At 34.1% G+C, this 20,944-nt stretch overlaps 1 protein-coding gene across 2 annotated transcripts; it reads right to left on the reverse strand.

The window, feature by feature from the left end:
* Nucleotides 1–1,408: 1,408 nt before the first annotated feature.
* On the reverse strand, nt 1,409–20,938 carry GluRS-m (putative glutamate--tRNA ligase, mitochondrial). Of its 2 annotated transcripts, none has more exons than XM_085951361.1 (6): nt 20,418–20,938; nt 16,311–16,506; nt 14,203–14,417; nt 12,526–12,641; nt 4,339–4,448; nt 1,409–2,712 (listed from the first exon to the last, which is right to left on the reverse strand). In XM_085951361.1, the coding sequence occupies exons 1-6, from the start codon at nt 20,756–20,758 to the stop codon at nt 2,149–2,151; spliced, it is 1,542 nt and encodes a 513-aa protein (XP_085807487.1). In that variant the 5' UTR covers nt 20,759–20,938; the 3' UTR covers nt 1,409–2,148. The 2 variants fall into 2 exon arrangements, with proteins under 2 accessions (XP_085807487.1, XP_085807488.1); XM_085951362.1 differs by having other exon boundaries at nt 20,414–20,938.
* Nucleotides 20,939–20,944: the final 6 nt, after the last annotated feature.

The following is a 20,944-nucleotide window of genomic DNA, read 5'->3' on the forward strand; positions in this document are numbered from 1 at the left end:
TTGGTCTCTCTCGAATTTTTTCCCATGAGAGAAATAATTCTCACAATTCTTTTGTTTACAAGTTTCTAAATGATTAATAAAAACTCTCATAAAATATCAAACTAGATAATATTATTATCAAATACTCCTGAATGTCACACATATTATTATCCCATATTTTATATTCTATTTTAAGACTTATACAATCGACGGAGAATGCTCTGCCATTTTGTTTGCTCTTGCCTTGATTATAAGTTCCTTTCTAGTTAAGTGCTTCTTATCGAATAGTCTATATTGTATTGTAATTTTTCACAACTAGTGCGCATATATATATTATAGTTTTGGGTTAACTGTTTTCATTCTTATTATTGCTTGTTAATATAATATATTATATTACATGAGATGACTTGTTCGTTTGTAAGTATAATAATGTATTCCGATATTATTCCGAAATATAAACAAATGATATATTATTTACTTTGGCTTTTATTTAGTATAACTCTCTGGTTGCGCTTTTTGCAGCGGACTGTAATTTGAAGATGCTGGTTGGTGGATTACGGATCTAGGATGTCACTCTCACGGTTTCACTTAGTTTTGGGATGAATGATGATGACAAGTTCAGGATGGATGATAGACGCGATGTTCGCTCAAATCGTATCAAATTTAGCGTAACGAATCATTATAAAGCCTGTCTTGAAATAACTGCTTGTAACGTCGATATAGTACTCAATGGTCGAATCACCTATTCGCACAGCGGTCTACAAACAATTCACAAGTGCCTGTTAGCGACGGCTTAGCTTTTACAAGCCTAGGCATGTCCACTGTCTAGATCAGTGGTTTTCACGTGCGACCCTGGTGGCCGCATGCGGCCAGCAGCGCTATACAGAATAATATTTCAAAAATGTATTTATAAAATTATGAAATTGGGTGGAATACACATGACTTACAATTAATATCAAAGCCAGTTGATAGGTGTTAATTTAGAAGCAGCCATGCGGCTCGCATGGGAAAAAGGAGTATTGAGGAATTTTCATTTGCATTATTTTTAAATAAATAGATAATTTATGTACTAAAATGTTCAAATGTCTTTTATTAAATGGACTTGTCTATAAATAAATTGATCTATTTTTTTAGTAAATCAACTTTATAAGTCAAGTCAAGTTATTAAAATTTATATTTTTATAAAAATCGATGTTATATATAAAAAATATTAAAACGATAAATTAGTCAAAAATCTAAACGACGAAAAATTTAAAACTTAATAAACTAAAATTTAATCATAAATATGACCATAAAATATAATGTAATAATAAGATGTGACCCTGCAACGAATTCACATTTTATTAGATTTTTTACAATAATTGTAGGCTTTTTTTTATTTTTTAAATGTTTTATCTTTAAATCAAAAATAAAATAAAAAATCTTTTTAATGTTTTCAGATACATATTTATTAATTAATAAATAAATACAGTTGAATTTGTAAATTATCAAAAAAATGTCGAAAATTGCAAGTTTCGTATTTTTCCGCTAGGTGCCTCTGTAGGTACAGCCCTCCCCCAAAACAATGGAAAGTTTGGGTAGCACTGTTTTATAATATTACATTTTTGACTACCTATGAAATTCGAATAAAACATAAGAAAGAAAGCCCACAGGAGTCAGCGAGACGGCAGCTTGCATGTAAATTTTTTGAGTGGCGCGACCACTCAATCAAAATACAGTCTAATCAAATACCATAGACCCCACTAAATATGGCAGGCAAAAAATGTCACTCAGTTTACGCTGTTAGAGGCTTGATAAATCGGCAACGTGACTCGCCAATCTTTTTTGTTATTCATGGAAATGTAAAAAAAATATGCCATCGATCTACTTTCTGAGATAACGAAAGGTAAACATTTCAGTACTTCTCTACTACATTGGTAATGCGGTGAGTACTGAGCATGCATTGGTAAAACCCTCGCGAATTACACACCTTGCCACGCCGCCTCCTGTGGGCTTTCTCACTTAATGATTGAAAAAATGTTGAATAACATTATGCACATTTCGATGTATATCAGAGGAAAGTGTGTCGTAGATCGAAATTGTCCTGTAATTAAAAAAGGACATTATAATGGAAAGCCATATAGCAAGTGGCTGTATAGTGAAATATGAGTACATACTACATATTACCGATTACGAAACACTTTCTATCAAATTCTTCGTAACGTTATTTATCCGATCGATGGTACTGTCTTTCCCCAAAACAACCATCATTTCAGCGACTCCTGGACCTTCGTCTAATCCGCTCAAAACACTCCGAACCAATTTCATCAATTTATTAAATTTAATATCATTATTGACACTAAACTGCTTCAATGACTCTTTAATCGGCTCTCTATCAAAATTGGTCTGATTTTGCAGCATTCCCGATAAAGAACTTAATAGATTGATATCAGAAGAGTTTAAATCCAGCTCTTGGGAAGGCAAAACCCACAAGAAGGCCAACGACGGTGATACTAAGTCCTGCAGGGAGTGTATTCTACCGGCCGACCATATCAGGGCTTCCTTAATGTGTTGCCGTGATAAATTAAGCTGCTTTTGTTGAAATCTTTCTCCAATTAATAACCCTACGTCGTTTACTAATACATCTACTCGGGATGAGTCAGAAATCTGTTGTTTTAACTCCAGTCGGTTACACTCGGTCAATAATTCTGGATTCAGTCTACTCGAATGGGAGTTTACTCGTTCAAGTTGAAACTGAAATAAATAATTAATGCTGTTTAGTAAGTTTTAAATTTTAATTAATGACGACACTAATCTCAAAACAGACATAGAAAATCAGATGTCATTATACATATTATATGTAACCATATTTTTTTAATTATGAAATTGATCCTTTTTTATTATTTTGGCATGGTAAATAAATGGTAAAGAAAATCTTAAAAATCATTGTAGAATACGAATCGCATAAGAAATATAGATCGCAAAATGTTACAATTTCTTCCGAATTATGAGTCAATTACAAACTCCAATAGAAAGGGTACTGTTCGGTTATGAGGAATACAGCGGAAAACACATTTTGAAAATACCTGATATACTGGATTATTTGTTAGTTTGGGTTAGTTTAGGTTAGGTTAGGTTGGGTTAGATTAGGTAAGGTTAGGTTTTGTTAGGTAAACCTAACAAATAATCCAGTTTATCGGCTATTTTCAAAATGTGTTTGCCGCTGTATTCCTGATAACCGAATAGTATCGAAAGTTCAAAATAGTGAAAAGTGGAAACTAAATGTTTAATTAGAGTTTGTGATCGAGAATTCTAGAAAAACAATGATATGACTTTCTCAATCTTTAAGATCTTTTAAAGAAATTGTAAACGAGGTTCTTGAAAATTCGAGAATTCAATCCGTGAGACCAAGTTATGAATGAAACACATATGAAAAAAATGTTAAAGAAAGGTAACCAATAGAATAAAAGGTCTCGAATTTGATTGTCTTAGTGTTTTCCAACCGTTTTTGGTTGACGGAACTCTTAAAACATTTTGTAAAATCTTATGGAATCCCTACTAAGCTGACACGTCATATTATGAAACTCCGTAAAACGGATTCTTCATAAGCCTAACAAATTCACGGAGCCTGGTTGGGAATCACTGCTCTAAAACTTGCATCTTGGATGAAAAAATTCAAATGAAGAATTGGAAGAATGCATTCTCGAGAGATGACTCATATTATCTCAACGAGATGAGAGAATATCGACATCATAATGACAAAGTATATATGAAGCGTATAATTACAAAAAGCGACAAGTTCACAATTCAATATTTTCGGGAAACAACGTTTTTATGTTTCAAGCTTCAATTATTTTTTCCGTTGTATTCTATGTCGAAAATAGAACCAAATAGCAATTTGTTTCAGCCGATAAACTCTTAAATGTAATTAATATAGGAAAAATAAAATTGGACGTAGCGCTATTTGTAGCTCACTTTTTAATTTACTCCGCATAAGGCACATATTTCATGGGTTGTCATGTCAACACTGTCATGGGTTTACCAGATGCTACAGCATGGGAGACGCCCTTTTCAATATTGAACGTTCCCTTATTGGTTGACTTAAACACGCGCGCGAAATCAACCAAGCTTTAAATAATATGAAACACGGACTTGGCGCTTTTTGTAATAAATCCAGAATTAAAATATTTTTTTTCGTAGGGTTATGTCGCGTTTTGGAATTTATAGATCAATACATATTGTGTAAAATTATACAAAGAATACGTGCGTATTTTTTTCTCGATTTTGACCAAATGTGGACTTATCGCTTTTTGGAATTAGACGCCTCATATGTCCTATTAAGCGATGCTAAAGCAACTAAAGGACAGATGAAGACGACACCTGTGCAGATAATTCTTCGATGCTGTCAACCGATATTCCCTCTCCCTGCTGGCGGTCGAAACCACCTCCGGCCAAGGTCACGTAGTTTACCAAGGCCATCGGTAAAATACCTGAAAAACCAAAACATAACATTATCATCACCATGACTGCGAGGCAAATTTCTAGCCCGTAAGCAAATAGTAATTATTAATATCATTTTTTTAATATTATTACCTACATTTCATCCAATTTTGACCAATATTGGAAGCAAAGTTCCCAGCCATACAATGTACCTAGCACCTAGAATATCTGATTTGAGATTACTTTGAAAAAATATGTATTTGTACCTAGTTCAAATATTTCAAAATATGTAGCTAACAAGCAAAGAAATGCAGAAGGTAGTAATAATTCCAAGAAATTCACAGCCCCTTTCCAAAGCATGTACCTAGAAAAGGTCTGAAATATGAGACCTGAGGTACCTACTTACAAGCCAGGTACATATGCCAGAGGCTGTTTTTGTCATTTTTCAGAGATAGAATAATTGTGAATTGTTTGTTGGGTATTATTACTACCTACTCTGCCCTACCAGCCCCTATTAGGGTCATTCGGTTTTTGGTCTCTCAGGACGCCGGCCGCGCTCGCCGGCGTCTGCCGCCATTTTAAATTTATTTTTATTTTTTTTAAATATTTTTGTTAAATATTTGTACGCTGTACTTTACTGTATTTATATTCCGAACAATAAACGCCCTGTTTTCGCCTGTACTTCCGCGTTGTCAATCAACATAAACATGTCCCCGAAAGAAGAAGCAGACGATACCACCGTGACTTGACATGACATTACATCATCATCAGGGGGGTCCAGAGCGCTAATACCTACCCCCCCCCCCCCCCTTTCGGAGGTGACAACATGAATGTTTTGGTTTCGGCACAAGACGATCATATATGAAATATAGAAATGCTCAATGTATGTCGTAATTAAATGAACAATGGATTCCATTCATAACTGTTAATTTTTTTTAGAATTGATAGTTTGAGTGAATCTAAAATTGTGTTGAAATACTTGTCATTTTTAACGGATGCAGGTGATAACAGTGTGAAGTTTGCTAGAGATGAATCTGCGATGCGAAATCACTTGCAGCAATCTTAGTAATCTTTCTTTAACTTCGGTTTTATATATTTAGACCCTAACTCTATATAAGAAATTTTTCTTCAACATCTTTTTAATTCATGTATTTACAATTCTTGTGTAAATAATCCGACTAAATATAACATAAGGTGAGTTAGGGTAAGTGCGGCATAGAAATCGATTAGATGAACTTTAAGTGGATGGTGATTCTTAACGGATTGTAATATCTCTTTGAAAATTTTGTTGACTTCTAAACAAATTTATCCCTTTTTCAATCACTGTAATCATTACATTAAAATATTTAATGGTTAATCATAATTCAAACGTTTTAATGTAACAAGGCGAATAGACGCTCTTACCCCCCCAGTTGGGGTAAGAGCGTCTAGTTGCATTATCTCTCAAAATATTGTCAATAAACGAAATATGACAACATAAGTATTATCGAATGTTTGAAGTACAATATTTTGATAGTTCATGCATGTAAATTTCATTAAGAAATAGAATATATTTAATGAAATCAAAAAAGTTGGGTAAGTGCGGCATACTTAGTACTAGGGATGTGACTGTGGTAAAATAAAAAGAACAAATATTTTTTTTGATATTTTATTTGCCGGAACGTTTTATGTGTAGGTACAACATAAAATCCTTATAAGTTGATTATTCTTTAATTGTAATACGAAAACACTTCGTATAAAATTTACCAAAATCGATAAAATAGTTTTGAAAAATCACATGTCAAAGATTTGAATAAGTTACATACAACGTAAAATCGTTAACAGTTACTTATTCATTAATTGTAATTGGAACACATATAAAATTTACCATAATCGATAAAAATAGTTTTGAAAAATCTTGGGTTTGGGTTTTATCAGTCCATTCATCCCATACATACTTCCCCTTAAATACGATCAGGGGTGAAATTTTATCCCCTTTCGCATTGCGTCCTAATAATACTGCCGTATTCTCTTTTCCTGCAGAACTGATCGTCCTTGTGGAAGGAAATCCAATTTCACCCAGAACTTTGGTTCTACTTGGGTCTTTTGGAAAACTAGTTTCATTAATATTATATATATTTTCTGGTCTATTTTGAAGGCACAGGTTTGTAAGTATACCTCCAAGTAGATCATAGTATTCGTTGATAATAAAGGGATCACAAATTTTCTTCCTTGCATATTCGACGGCTTGAGGTTTTTTTTGGGAATTCCATTTTTGAATGGTGTTTTAAAATTATTTTTTTCACAACATATTGCGAAACTAGTTCAATAACTTCTTTTTTCGTTAAAGCAAATCCATATTTCTCCATAACGTGTAAATTCTCTGCAATTTTTCCTTCAATTTCATGTGATAGAGCTGATGTTCGTCCCATAGTTTTTGACTTTGCACCTCGCCTCCCAATTATGTGAGACATAATGGTCATCCTCGGCATTTTATATTGTTTGGAAGCTTGGTAACCATTTAGACGACCACTTTTTACTTCTTCAACTGCTTCAAAGAGTTCGTCCTTTGTATAAGAAGCACCCCCTTTTGTCTTCCGAACATAATTTCCTGGGAATTTGGAATCTGAAACAAATTATTCTCCAATTTAACTAAAATATTGATAAAAGTGAATTTGTCAATATAAAATATAGTGACTATATGCGAAATTAAATTCATTTATTACATGTCGAGGAAATCAATGTGATAAAAAATATCTAGCCCCACAAAATAAATAAGTAAATAAAAAAATTGTATATACCCACTGAAATCGGTTATGTACATTATTACTTATATTATTGTACGTAGGTATAGGCTAGAATTTGAAATAAATAATAAGTACTAAATAAAATGAGGCGTAGAGTTACAAAACCCGCTCTGGGCCATTTAAAAAAAAATAGTTTTGAAATTGTATCATTCGTTAATATGAATGACAATGAATTTTAATTCAATTACCTATGTTTATTAATATATCGTTCTTGTAGATTAGCTTAGCTGTAATAACGATACATAGTTAACAATGCTGTGCTATCTTGTAGAAATTCCGTTATTTTTATAATACGTTTTTACAATAAATTTAAAAAATCCCACTATTACCTATTTGTATATAAAAAGTAGACTTTTATTTGTCGGATTTGGTTTTCTGAATTTAATACTATAAAATAACTAATATACCTAAGTAGATTATAAATAATATTGCTTAAAAATATTATCATTTTATTTTTACATTTAATAAATAGGTTGGTAGGTAAGGTAGGTTTTCCACATTCATGGAATTTGAGTGACATGTAATGGGGTGATTAATTATTTAAAGGCAGGTACTTAATTCCGCTGGGTTTTTTCATTTATGCTATTGATATTATTAAATGTGTTATTGTTATTCTAAATAAATAATAATGCTTTATATCAACACAAAGCATTTTATTTCCAAGACAAGTACATACCTACTACTATTTTAAAAAAAATATTACATACCAGTACAACAGCTAAATATGCAGGTGCAATGCGAAAATTATACAGCTGCCAGTAGGTAAGAATGGCTACAAAATATTTTCTAGATAAAGTAAATTCTAAAATATATTACATACTTAATTAAAATAAATACGGACCTCTACTGAACTATCATCTCCTGTCGACAATGTACCACTGTGCACCAAACAGCGCTCTTTTTTAAAAATTCCGCGTCGAACGCCGCTCTGTCAGGTAGCGACTGACAAAGACCGCTCTTGGGATAATTAAAATGAATTTATTTAAATAAATACGGCTTATACATTGGATTTGACATTTTATTATACTTTTACCGTATGTAACGGAAGAAATATAACATCTAAAATTACACTTAAATTATCATAATATCCCCAAAACAGTTTTTCGTGATTTACTTAAAACTCAAAAAAGTCTCTGGAGCGGGTTTAGTAACTCTACGCCTCAAATTAGAAGTTGTGAAAAATGCTACACATTAGTTACAAAAATTAATATTTTATGATTGCATGGCACATCACTAGCTAAAACTTATCCATACAAAAATATAACAGTGCATGGGGGAAGAGCGTCGGACGCTCTTACCCCAATGATATTTTTTGGCGGGGGAAGTGTGTCTAGTCTAATAAAACATAATCATTGGCAATAATGGCAAATATTAAATTTAGACAACAAAATATCATTTAAGATAAAGGTACTTACCAAAAATCACTTGTTTAGGACGAAAGATTGTCGAGATACAGATCGATTAAAAAAACGTGTCGATCTCGACCGTTGACTTCAAATAACTGACAATATTTGAAATGTCATACTGACCTTAACCCGGCCGGCGCCGATGTCACACACCTTGTACAAATCGGCCAAATTCGCAATGCGCATGTGTATAAATCGATGCCACCGCGTCCATATTTATCATACGGGACTGATTTTTTCACGTAAATTTGGCCTGATTTGTCCTTCTCCTGCCACCTATGACATATTTTAAAAGCATTGGTTCTAAATATAAAATAATCACCAAAGTTTCGAACCAATTCGTACGGCCAAGTTTTGCCGGTCGACAGAAATCAGTTTGAACTGCGCGCCGCGACTGCGCAGTATACGACAGACTTTCAACCGAGCGGGCCATTGCGCGGGATTGTATTTATCGCATACAAGTTGAATATTTACCGCAATCGTTGATAAATACTTTTTTTGCTGTCTGGTGTACTTATCACATTAAAACTGGCATGATTAACTATTGAACGTATGATTTTATTTTATCGCGATTTTTAAAATACTTTTTGTACTGTCTACCGTGTCCCATTTTAGTGAATGTGAAAATTAATACTGATATCAATAACTATGGTGTGTGAGTTTAATGGTTTCTGTGATTTGGCGTTTCTTAATACTGTAGTTAAACATTTTAAAAACATTTCATAGTTTTATAGTGCGTAAATATGGAGGAAGAAAATGTGCGTACTAATGAGGAATTGGACTCAGATTATGACATGTCGGAAGAGGAATTGGAACAACATGAGACTGATCATGATGTTGACGATACGGACTCTGACGAGCCAATTGAATTTTTGCGGTCTTGGAGAACTGGTCCGTATATTCCAATAGTTCACGAATTCAATGATTGTCGATCTGGCGTGACATCGAACGACTTGGACGAATCCTCTCCCGAATGTCTTTTCTTTGAACATTTTTTGAATAAAAATATAATGTCGGAAATAGTGAACCAAACGAATACATTTTTTAACCATTCGTACAGTGCGGGAGACCTCGGACCGAAATCGCGGTCACACAATTGGACAGACACGTCAGTGCCGGAGTTGTATACATTTTTTGCCGTATCAATGCTGATGACTCGAAATAAGCACACGTCGATAGAGGAACATTGGAGTACCGATCCTTACCTGCATGCAGACATTTCTGGGAAAATAATGGCTAGAAATCGATACCAACTTATTTTACAAATGCTTCATTTTTCTGATCCTAGTGTGACCGCCTCAAATGATAGACTAGCTAAAATTAGATTACTGTTAGAACACACAAGATCAATTTTTAGGGAAACGATGATACCGTATCAGAATCTTTGCATAGATGAGAGCATAATCGTGTTTAAGGGTAGATTAATTTTTAAACAATTCATTCCTTCCAAAAGACATCGATTTGGAATAAAAATGTTTGTGATGTGTGACGTAATGACAGGATATATCATTGACTTTATAATTTATTGTGGGGAAGGGACTGACATACAAGACAATGAAAATCTCGGTATTTCCGGTGCGGTAGTGACAACGCTAATGAAAGACTATATCGGGAAAGGTCACACCTTATGGTGTGATAACTGGTATTCGAGTCCGGCGCTCTTTAAATACCTTCACTCTCACAAAACGAATGCTTGCGGTACAGTGAGAAAAAATCGTAAAGATATGCCAGAGTTCAGCAAACTGAAAAAGGGAGATACCGAGGCTAAGTACAATAGTCCACTTTTGGCTCTGAAATGGCACGATAGGAGGGATGTTCACATGCTATCCACCCTCCACGATGCATCATTTGGACCAACGGGAAAAGTGAACTATAGAACTGGCGAAAACATTGAAAAACCAAAATGTGTTATAGATTATAACAAAAATATGGGTACGGTAGATAAGTCCGACATGATGCTTAGCAACTTGTCGTGTATGAGAAAATCGATCAAGTGGTATAAAAAGGTCGCATTCCACATGATCGACTTATATTTATTAAATGCTTTTTATTTATATAAATTTATTAAATCTGACAAAAAAACATTGGGCGATTTTCAACTCTGTGTAATAAAACAACTAGTGGACAAATATTGTGTGAGAATTTCAAATGCACCCCTGCCTAAGCCGACAGCGTCAACTAGCGATAATCCCGTACGATTATTGCCCAAAAGTGCAACGGGACATTTGCCAGAATACATTTTACCGACACAAAATACCGATAAGCCTAGAAGAAGATGTTTCGTATGCGGGAATTCTAAAAAAAATCCGAAAAAAACAAAACTCTCTCGCTATATGTGCCCAACGTGTGATGTTGCGTTATGTCTGTCACCTTGCTTTAAAATATATCACACATCTAAAGAATTTTAAAATAGGTTTATTATTGTATTTGTTTTTTTTTTAAATATGTGAGTTCGTGTTAATTTATCAATAATATTCAATAAGTGAAGTGTTTGTGTAGTTTAAATGTATTAAAAGGGTCCCCTTTATATTTGTTTACGACTCAACCCGAAGACATTAATATGTGATTTATCGATATGCACTTGAAAATTAGTAACGCTCGATTCGTGAGAACGTATGCACAAGTGTCGAAATATTACACACCGCGCAGAGCTCTAACTAGTTGCTACAAAATGGCGACTTGCGGTAAGTTCTTTCAAATTTGGATAGCATTCGTTTGTTCAAGTGTTTCTGATATTATAACTGATTTATTACGGTTTTTTAGTGTGTCGAAATTATCTTAATGGCTTTGGGTTCTCGACTGGAGCTGTGACATATTTTTTATTGCTTTTTTTAGTATAGAACAAAGACGATAATGAAATTCATGCGTAGTTATGGTGCGTCATACGATTTTTGAGGCAGGTGCCGGGTTAAACAATACTATTATACTGCCATCTTTGGATGGTGTGTGTGTATTTACATGTGTAATAGATACCCACAGATGTCACAACTTATATTTAAAACACTAAAAAGTTATTGACTATAGACGCTCTTACCCCGTAGACGCACTTACCCTAACTCACCTTATTTATAATTTTTATACCCGCATATTTTTCAGGGGCTATCTTTAGTAAAAATAAGTTTTACATAACTCTCATAGATGCCGTTAATGCAATTATATTGCGAAAGCAAAATGGCCACAATTCAAGAACTTGGCAGACACCCTCTTATCCAACATCAAACCAAATGGGACCTATCACCAAACAATGTAACAATGTAACTATATAAATCTTCTCAAGGCAAGGAAATGGATCACTTGGGCTTGCGCCAGCTTTAAATTGTTTTGTACGGTAAGTAAAAATCTTATGGTGCATTGTTGTAATTGTGAAACCGTGTATAAATAAATAATGACTACAGGTGGTGAACATGACCACCACTGGTCATAGCGGTAAGTGTTTGTGCATAAGGAGTGTGCAGGGAATATCGTTGGTGTTTTGTAAAAAGGGTGAATTAACCAAAATGCTACTTTACAGGAGGAGGATTTTTAACTTTTGACATTTATTTGTTTTTTACCTGTAGATGATTATCTAACAAGTTTATAATAAAGCTTAGAAAGAATACTGTCATTATAATAGGTATTATTATATAATATTTTAAAAGGCCTAATATGTCACATTTGCTTTTTATTTCGTAATTTTAATTAATTTAATTTTAATCGATTATCGTTTTTAAGTACTTTCCTGTGGAGATAAAAATTCGCCGTTTTTACACAACAAAGCTAGTGAGGTACATATTGTATTTTCATTAAAATCTCGATTTCGCCAAAATGGTTGATTCGCCCTTTTTACAAAACACTGACGATATGTAGTACATTGGTCGGTGTTTGAACCCGACATGGATATTGAAATATTCGCCACAATGTTAGCAGTGCAAAGACATGCCAACGGAAATATTTACCGTTCTTTCTATATTCGGATACCCTGATGTCCCCTTGTCTTTTACTTAATTTACTTCCATCAGCGTTCATGATGAGTGGCAGGTGAGCGAATTGCGGGGGTGTCCAGCCAAATGCCCTGTCAACAAATCCAATATTTTAATACTATTTCGAGTACCATGAACCAGTGGACACAGTGATGTCTTTAAATCTGGTAATAAAATGTAGGTAAACCACCAATCAGTCTCAAAGGCAGAGCATAAGAAATGGATGTCAGCCACTTGCTCAACCTATTAGGTCCATACTCTGGACTCATACACAAATTGAAAAACAATATGTGTACTTGCCAGACCCAGGATTCGAGCCTGGGACCCACGACGTCATAGGCCGACGCTTAAGCCGCGCGGCCATCGTGGGGTATAATAAGAACCTCAAATTAGATTCTGTCATGGAATTCTAGCCAGGGATATAATGCAGTGGCGAAGGGTGGAGGTAGGCTGTGAAATGGTTTGGGGGTCACGACTGGAGTCAGACAGGGTCGTGTCCTTGCTCCGTTTCTCTTTATCATCCTCTTTGACTTCATACTACGGAAGTAGATACCACCTGACCGAGGCATATCTGCTACCCCCACGGTGAAGCTATGTGACCTGGAATACGCCGATGACGCTGTCACAACTCAATCGAGGGCATTCAAGGGACAATCGACAGGTTGCATGACAACTCTAACTAAGAATACAAATTTGCAGATGGTTTTTAAAATTAGATTAAACCCTCCCCAAGTCAAACCATAATAGATAAAAAATATTATTCTCTCTATAAAATATCTTAAATTATATATGATTTAACGGCATGCATTATGGTTTGCTTTAGGCAGAGTTCAATTGAATTTAAAAAACTAACCAATACCATCTACAATTTGTATTCTTAGTTCAATGAAAACAAATGACTGACAAAGTTTAGTGTGCACTGACAATACACATATTGTTTTTCAATTTGTGTATGAGTCAGAGTATGGACTTAATAGGTTGAGCAAGTGGCTGACATCCAATTCTCATAAAAACAAAAATCTGTTAATACAAAACCCCCATTCTGTGGAGGCCCATATGATCTTGTTAGGATCGGACATGGTCGGATTTGTGTTGGATCTCCACAGCCTACCTCCACCTTTCGTCACTGGTTTCTAGCTACATGAAAAGGCATTAAAAACCATCTGAAGTATATATTGGGTAGAGCTATGAGTGCTGACATGCCTGGGAAGAAGCACAAAGAATACATGGTGGATCATGGTCCAGATGATTTAGCTGTTGCGCAACCTTTTCCACAGCTTAGCTCCGTCTGTCTATCTTAAGGGAACTGTTCCTTGACCTCTCCGACCTTCAAACTGACCAAATAGCACAAAAGGTTTTTATCTTCTTTGCAGAATATAGTATAACCAAAAAATTAAATTGAGTCTGACACAGACAAACTGAAGAATCTGTCTCGAATTTGGAGTTCTCTAATGATTGATTCGTTTATCGTTTTAACCGTCCATGAGACTCTTAACATTCGCCTCCAGCACCATTCTTCAAATGCTTTCTCTTGCCTCAACCATTCCAGTTTCGGAGTGGAAAATCGGTAGATCGAGGGACTTATTAAGTTCGGAGAGGGCTGGAAGTACCAATGGGGATACTTTCAAAGATATTATTCAAGCCAATACTTACTGGTACATTAAAATATGCTTAGTGGTCGATATCTGCCATTCGACCCCCCTGAGGACATGCGATATCTCCATTAGGTGGTCATCGACAACGTTAGCTAGATGGTACGTGGGGAAACCGTCTGATTTGAGAATCACAGGATCGCCCTCTGTCAGGCTCACATCGTATGCTATCGACCCATAAACCAGATCTTCAAACACTTTGCAATCCGGCAACAGCTGTAACATGTATCATAATAATTAATTGTTTTAGATTTTTTTAGAACAACAATGTAAGCTTTTAGCCAGCTCTCATATCAGAACTCGCCTTGCTAGCAACATGTCGACAACGTCAATGTGACATCATCGTTATTCATAAAACATACTTTGCCGAATGGAGCTCTCCTGATAAGAGCTAGCTTGCGCAAACCGCTATCATCGACCATTTTATCTAGACGTCAAAATGCACTGTGCATTGATATATGCCTAATTGACAGTTGAACCCAATATTTTCACCTTTTACTTAAATTTCTGCGGTACCAATACATAAGTTTCCGCGTCTGATATATATAACATATTTGCGTAGTGGCGTTTGATATCTAGCCAGAGTATATTTTGATGTTTCGAGAGATATTATAGAGTGAGAGCCGGCTTAGTATTATATGATTCAATATTTTAAATCGTATTATCTGGGAGAATCCTAGCATAACAATTGAAAGTGAAGAGGTACTCAAAATCATCCGACCTTCAGCATGCATAAAAACTCACACCACACGACAACCGCCCATAATGCTGTGTTGACTTGCTAATCATGTGCTGAGCATTATTTATGAGCGGTGACTCTTTAGGCGGCCATAGACGGACAGTTTTCGTAGCAGTTTGAACATGTCACAGACAATAACTGTTCAATAACTGTACGTTAGTGGACACACCACAGATCAGTTTAACTACCCCATTTAAATCTGTCGAACTGTCAACAGACGTGCCCATATACGTACAGTTATTGTCTGTGGCAGAGCAAGTGTCAAAAACTATGGAGGTTATGTTCGCGGAGATAATACACAGGGGTATTGTTTAAATTAGTTTTAGGTAGGGTATACTTGAACGATGATACACGAATAATCTTTGAATTTATTATGGTTATAATTGTTTTTATTAGAAACAAATTGACATAAAATACACACCTATGACGTTGGTAAAATAAATCATGATTTCGCTAGTGGATTGTGTATTTTATCGATTCACCGAAACAATATTATACACAGTCGTGTAAATATAAAATATAATCTTTTCTTTTGAATAAATTATTCCCTTTAATGGACAGTATTAATTAAGTAAGAAAACGGTAATATTTATAAAGGTATTGATTTTATATACAATAAGCCACAAAATTATATTTACATCAATCATCAGTATAATAATTAATGACTATGATATTATTAAAATATATACTTAAATTTTATTAAGATTTAGCGACATTGTCATTCACAATTAGGTATATTAATTTATGTTGTGAACGTCTTAAATTAATAATTTGTAATATTCACTACATACAATAAATAAAATTAGTCTATATTTTCACAATAACTTAATATTTATAATGCTCTCTAAAATTTTAACATTTATATTATATTGTATAAAATAATATGTTTACATAAATAACTATTACTTTGTTTTACTCTCGTAAAAATAAATAAAATATAATATTTGCGATCTCCGCGTACATAGTATTATTATATTTTTAATAATAAATGAATTTGTATTTTATAACAAGCAACACCAGCCGTAGTTGTATCGCGCGGTATATTCTACTTTACGTTACCGACATCTAATGTTACTCGAGAACTTTCGGCTAGTTGAAATTCCAACAGTTTTACAAAAACACGGGAGTGGGGGGTCGCTGGCAATTTGAACATGGCACACATCTGAAAGGTCGAAAAGTGTCCGTCTATGGGCGCAGCAGATTATCTACCAAAGATAACTGTATGGTTATTAACTGGCATGTTCAACCTGTTACGAGAACTGTCCGTCTGTGGCCGGCATTTGTCCGTTAAAAAGAGCTTTGACTGTTCTCTGAAAACATCTGTTTAAAAACTCTTGGATAAAAACTGTATCAACCATAAAAAAAATTACCTTAAACCTGACACACGCCTGTTCGCCTTTGTCAATCTTCTCTTTAACCTGTTCAGGAGTGAGGTGGCGGCATCTGTTGTCATATTTTGGAACCTGGCGACTTCGCAATGCCTCCCTCCTCAGCAGGTCAAGTCTGCGATCTGTGCAGAAGCATCTATAGGCCGACCCTTTCGCTATCAGATTCTGGACATGCTCACTTAAAAAGAAAATAAAAACTTATTATACTTATGTAGATAAGTTATGTGGCCAATTTTCAGGTGTAATGGGTGGTTACCCCAGTGGCAAAATTGAAACAGAAGTGACAGGTGTCAAATAAATACCTATTGCAAACAGAAATCAAGTAAGTAGAACATTGAATGTGGTTTACTCATTTAAAAATCTTTTTTTTTCCGAGTATCGAGTATAGATTATCTACACAAACACCAATCAAGAAAGACCATTGGAATGATTAATTTGCATGCACAGTAAATCGATGGAGAGAATATTATCGATGATGAATACGTAGAGTGTGTTGCCATTTCAATAATAAATTAATAAATGCTAATAAATAATGATACTGTATCCGCTGTGTGTGCATTTAAACCACTAATAAAGGAACCTTTATCTTATACCTACTATATAAAGTTTCAATTAGACATTAATAATGATAATAAACAAAATATTAAATTCAGTTTTTAAAAATTGGTCAATAACTGTTTCAATTTTAACACCATTATCAAGACTTTAAAAATAAATGACTTGTCACTATTTAAATATAATAGCGCCTGTACACATGCATGGATTTACTTGCAGCAATAGTGCATATTTTAAACTATCGTGACAATAACTGTTTACACGTAAAAGTCCTGTCTCTCCAATTTCATTGTCACTTTATGGTACTATTTGACTGGTCGTCGCTTTAGGATTTGTTTCCCGAATAGACCAAATGTCAATTTTTCAGGAGATGAAAAACAAATTTCATTGTCGTATATTGAAATATCAGTAGATGTATCAATCATTCTTTCTACACTGTAAGATTGCAACATTATCTAAGAATAGATTCCAAGAATAATATACTGGTATAAATCAGTAAATGCACAGAAAATGCGTTTTATTTACAAGTACTCGTTGTGGATATTCGGGGAATTTTTAGCGCTCTCTCAGAATAATGGATATTCGGGACAAAACAAGGACGTTCGGGACTTAAGACCGTAGCGTATTGCTGCACGGCCCACGGATTACTGAGTGGTCAAAAAGTACGCACCTCAAATGTTATATTTATTTACACGATAATTGTTAATGATTACTTTTACTATTTAAATACCTAATGATCGTAATAACCCAAGTTCATAGGTAATAATATCATGCGGCATTCGCTTTTTTCGGTTTTTTTCGTAATAAGTAATAAAATAGTTTTTAATAATCTTTTTTTATTATTCAACGAATAATTCACAAGATTTAAGAATGTACCATTCTAATTATTGAACATACATAATTTTGAAAATCACTTCTGAGAAAATATATTATAACCAATAGAAAAAATCTTTTTGAAAAAAGTAAGACACCCAGCAGGAATCGTCCCTGCATCTCCTGGGTTTACGACCCAGTCCACGAATTATCCACTATGCTACGAGGTGACATACTTATGACGACAAACTTTAACTATTGGCCTTTTAATACCTGCTCATCAGTATTCTTCAAAATCAAGCGTCTATCGGCGATCGGTTTTTGTTTATTAAATAAAAGTAGGTATCTACTACTTCAATTACTAACCGACGTCACGGATTTCTCTAATATTTTATGATGGTACTTACTCGTACTTGCTAACAATTTTATATTAATACTTTTTCCAAAAAAAAAAAAAAACTATGTACATATATAATATATCTGTATATTATTATATCTATATATTTTTATAATTAACAATTAAACTTATTACAAACAATTAATTACCATTGGCTGCTAATATTAGGTAGATACCAATATCCTAAGTATATAATATTCACCAAATAAATAATTACTAACATACATATTAAATTAAATTAACTATGAGCGCATTCAAAAATAAATAATAGCATCGCCTTTATTTTCATAGAAATACCTAGATTAAAAGTAAAATAAAGACAAACAATGTTTGATTAAAAATAATTTGAAATAATAATTATTTTTTACGTCATAGTAGTTGCCGGGTCATACTGTAGAATTCATGTAACCGTTGGAATTTTGTGTCATTTATCAAAACAAAATGCAGTTATTTAGGTTAAAATACTCACTTCCATAACTTTACTGTAAGTTCAGGGCGAAATGGTGATGTATCAGCTATGGATGATCTCTTCAAATTTGATGAATTCACTATTAAAACAATAGTAACTTTAAAAACAATATCAATAAGACGAAATTTGAAAGAGCACTCCGGACGGCCGAAAAATATGAAAGTGGGCGTGATTGTTTTAGAGCTAGACAGCGAGAATGTGGGAGCGAGATGCACGGCGTCAGCGCGGTTTGATTGGCTAAAAGTCATATTCGGGAAATAAAAACTCAGCCAGAGATTTATTTCGACCGAAATTAACTTGGATATTCAGGTACGAATAGTTGGACATTCGGGAGAACAACACGGAGTAATTGTAACTTAACATGGCGTATTCGGGTTTTTCAAAAAAATATCTCTGTTCCTAGATAAAAATATATTGTTTTTATAAATGATTTCGGTAGAGTTCGATAAAAGAAATTGAACTGCATTAAAATGTCGATTTCGACAAAATGGATATTCGGGAAACAAATCCTATAGCGACGTGGTAGTGAAAGACACTGATCGAAAAAATTTCAACTGTCGCATGAAAATTCAGAAGCTTCCGAACTTTTCAAAACAAGTCAGCAGTAAATCCATGCACGTGTAAACGGTATAAAACTCAAAGAAAAAGATAGGATCATCTGTCTCACTCACCCCAGAACTATTCAAGAATAATATCAGCTACGACTTGCATATCTATTATGTAATTTATAATATCAACTTTACTTTTATTAAATATATGAAATTGTAGAAGAAATAAATTTTATAATATACCTATATCAGTGGCGAAGGGTGGAGGTAGGCTGTTAAGATCCGCCATAAATAGTGCACATTAAACTTTTTCAGACATACATATTTGTTTTCATTGAAATAAGACTACAATTTACAGATAATGTTGGTTAGATTTTAAAATTCAATTAAGCCCCGAGAAACCAAGCCATAATAGATAATAGCCAAAAAATACATGTATATCTATAAAATATCTTAAATTATGCAATTAAATCATACATAACTTTGAGTATTTTATAGATACAATAATATTTTTTATTTATTATAGTTTGGTTTACGCAGGGCTTAATGAATTAAAAAAATGACCCAACAATATGTGTAACATGTAGTTTTAATCCAACGAAAACAAATAACTAAGATTGAAAAATTGTGCACAATTATGTCGTATTGCCCAAATTAGACCAAATCTATTATGGTTTCGTTTAGGCAGGGCTTGATTGATTTTAAAAAATTAACTAACACCATCTGTAAATTGTAGTCTTAATTCAATAAAAACAAATACATATGACTAACATAGCTTAGTGTGCACCATTTATAGCGAATCTTAACAGCCTACCTCCACCCTTCGCCACTGACCTATATATAGGTAGATCACATTTGCAATACTGCATGTTGTTGACAGAGACGGGTGAATGATCGTCATTATAATATGAACAAGTGTCTGATTTAAATGGTTGACCAGTAAATGAGTTTTGGTTGTCATGACTTATACTTATAAACTCACAAGCATCACAGTTGAAATCTTCTACTTGTGAGCACACATTGCATTTAAATAGATTTTTACCAGTGTTTTCACGTGACAGCGGAATTTCTGCAGTGCCAATGGTTTGTCATCGCTACCCTAGAAGAAAGAATTTCGAGACCCTTGACTGCATGAGAAAATAAGTACCTATACAGAAAATACAGTAAAACCGGGCTTGAAACTTATGGAGGTGATCAAGGTTAGAATAGAGAACGTGAAGGAGTGAAATTCGTAAAAATAATTGTGACTACACTAACAGAGCCGAGGCAACCAAATTTTCAATGATCTTATTCAAACACATACATACTGATAAATTGGGCATCTTTCGCTCTGAATGTAAGGCCCATAGCTTCCACCCTGCGTGGGACCTTCGTGACAATGGATCCCCGCCCATTCCAAGTTCTCCACGAGGGATTCGAAAGCCCCTTCTACTTTTCTGGTCTGATCGGTGTCTTCAATTCTCAAAATCATTTGTCCATTCTTCGACAAGGCGAATAAATAATTGTACAATGCCGTACGAAGGCCTCCCAAATGCAAATGTCCCGTAGGACTCGGCGCAAACCGAACCCGAACTGGTTTACTTTTAAAAGTCCTAGAGAGAAAAAATCGGGACCACAACTTGGCTGACAGAAAATTTTGTTTCATCATTGTGAAATCTATATACACAAATAATAATTGATGGAAATATATTCTACGATTTCCTTTTCATTGTTGCGTTTGCGAAATGTTTCATAATATAATATGCACAGTAACGATTTTTTTATACGTATAAATTACCCAACTGTGACCCGTTATGACATATTTTTACGTTCGCGCTTTTTATGTGTCAAATTA

Source organism: Rhyacophila brunnea, unplaced genomic scaffold (genome assembly GCF_057557595.1).
Source record: "Rhyacophila brunnea isolate RB1 unplaced genomic scaffold, BYU_Rbru_1.0 scaffold_24, whole genome shotgun sequence".
NCBI classification, from domain to species: domain Eukaryota; kingdom Metazoa; phylum Arthropoda; class Insecta; order Trichoptera; family Rhyacophilidae; genus Rhyacophila; species Rhyacophila brunnea.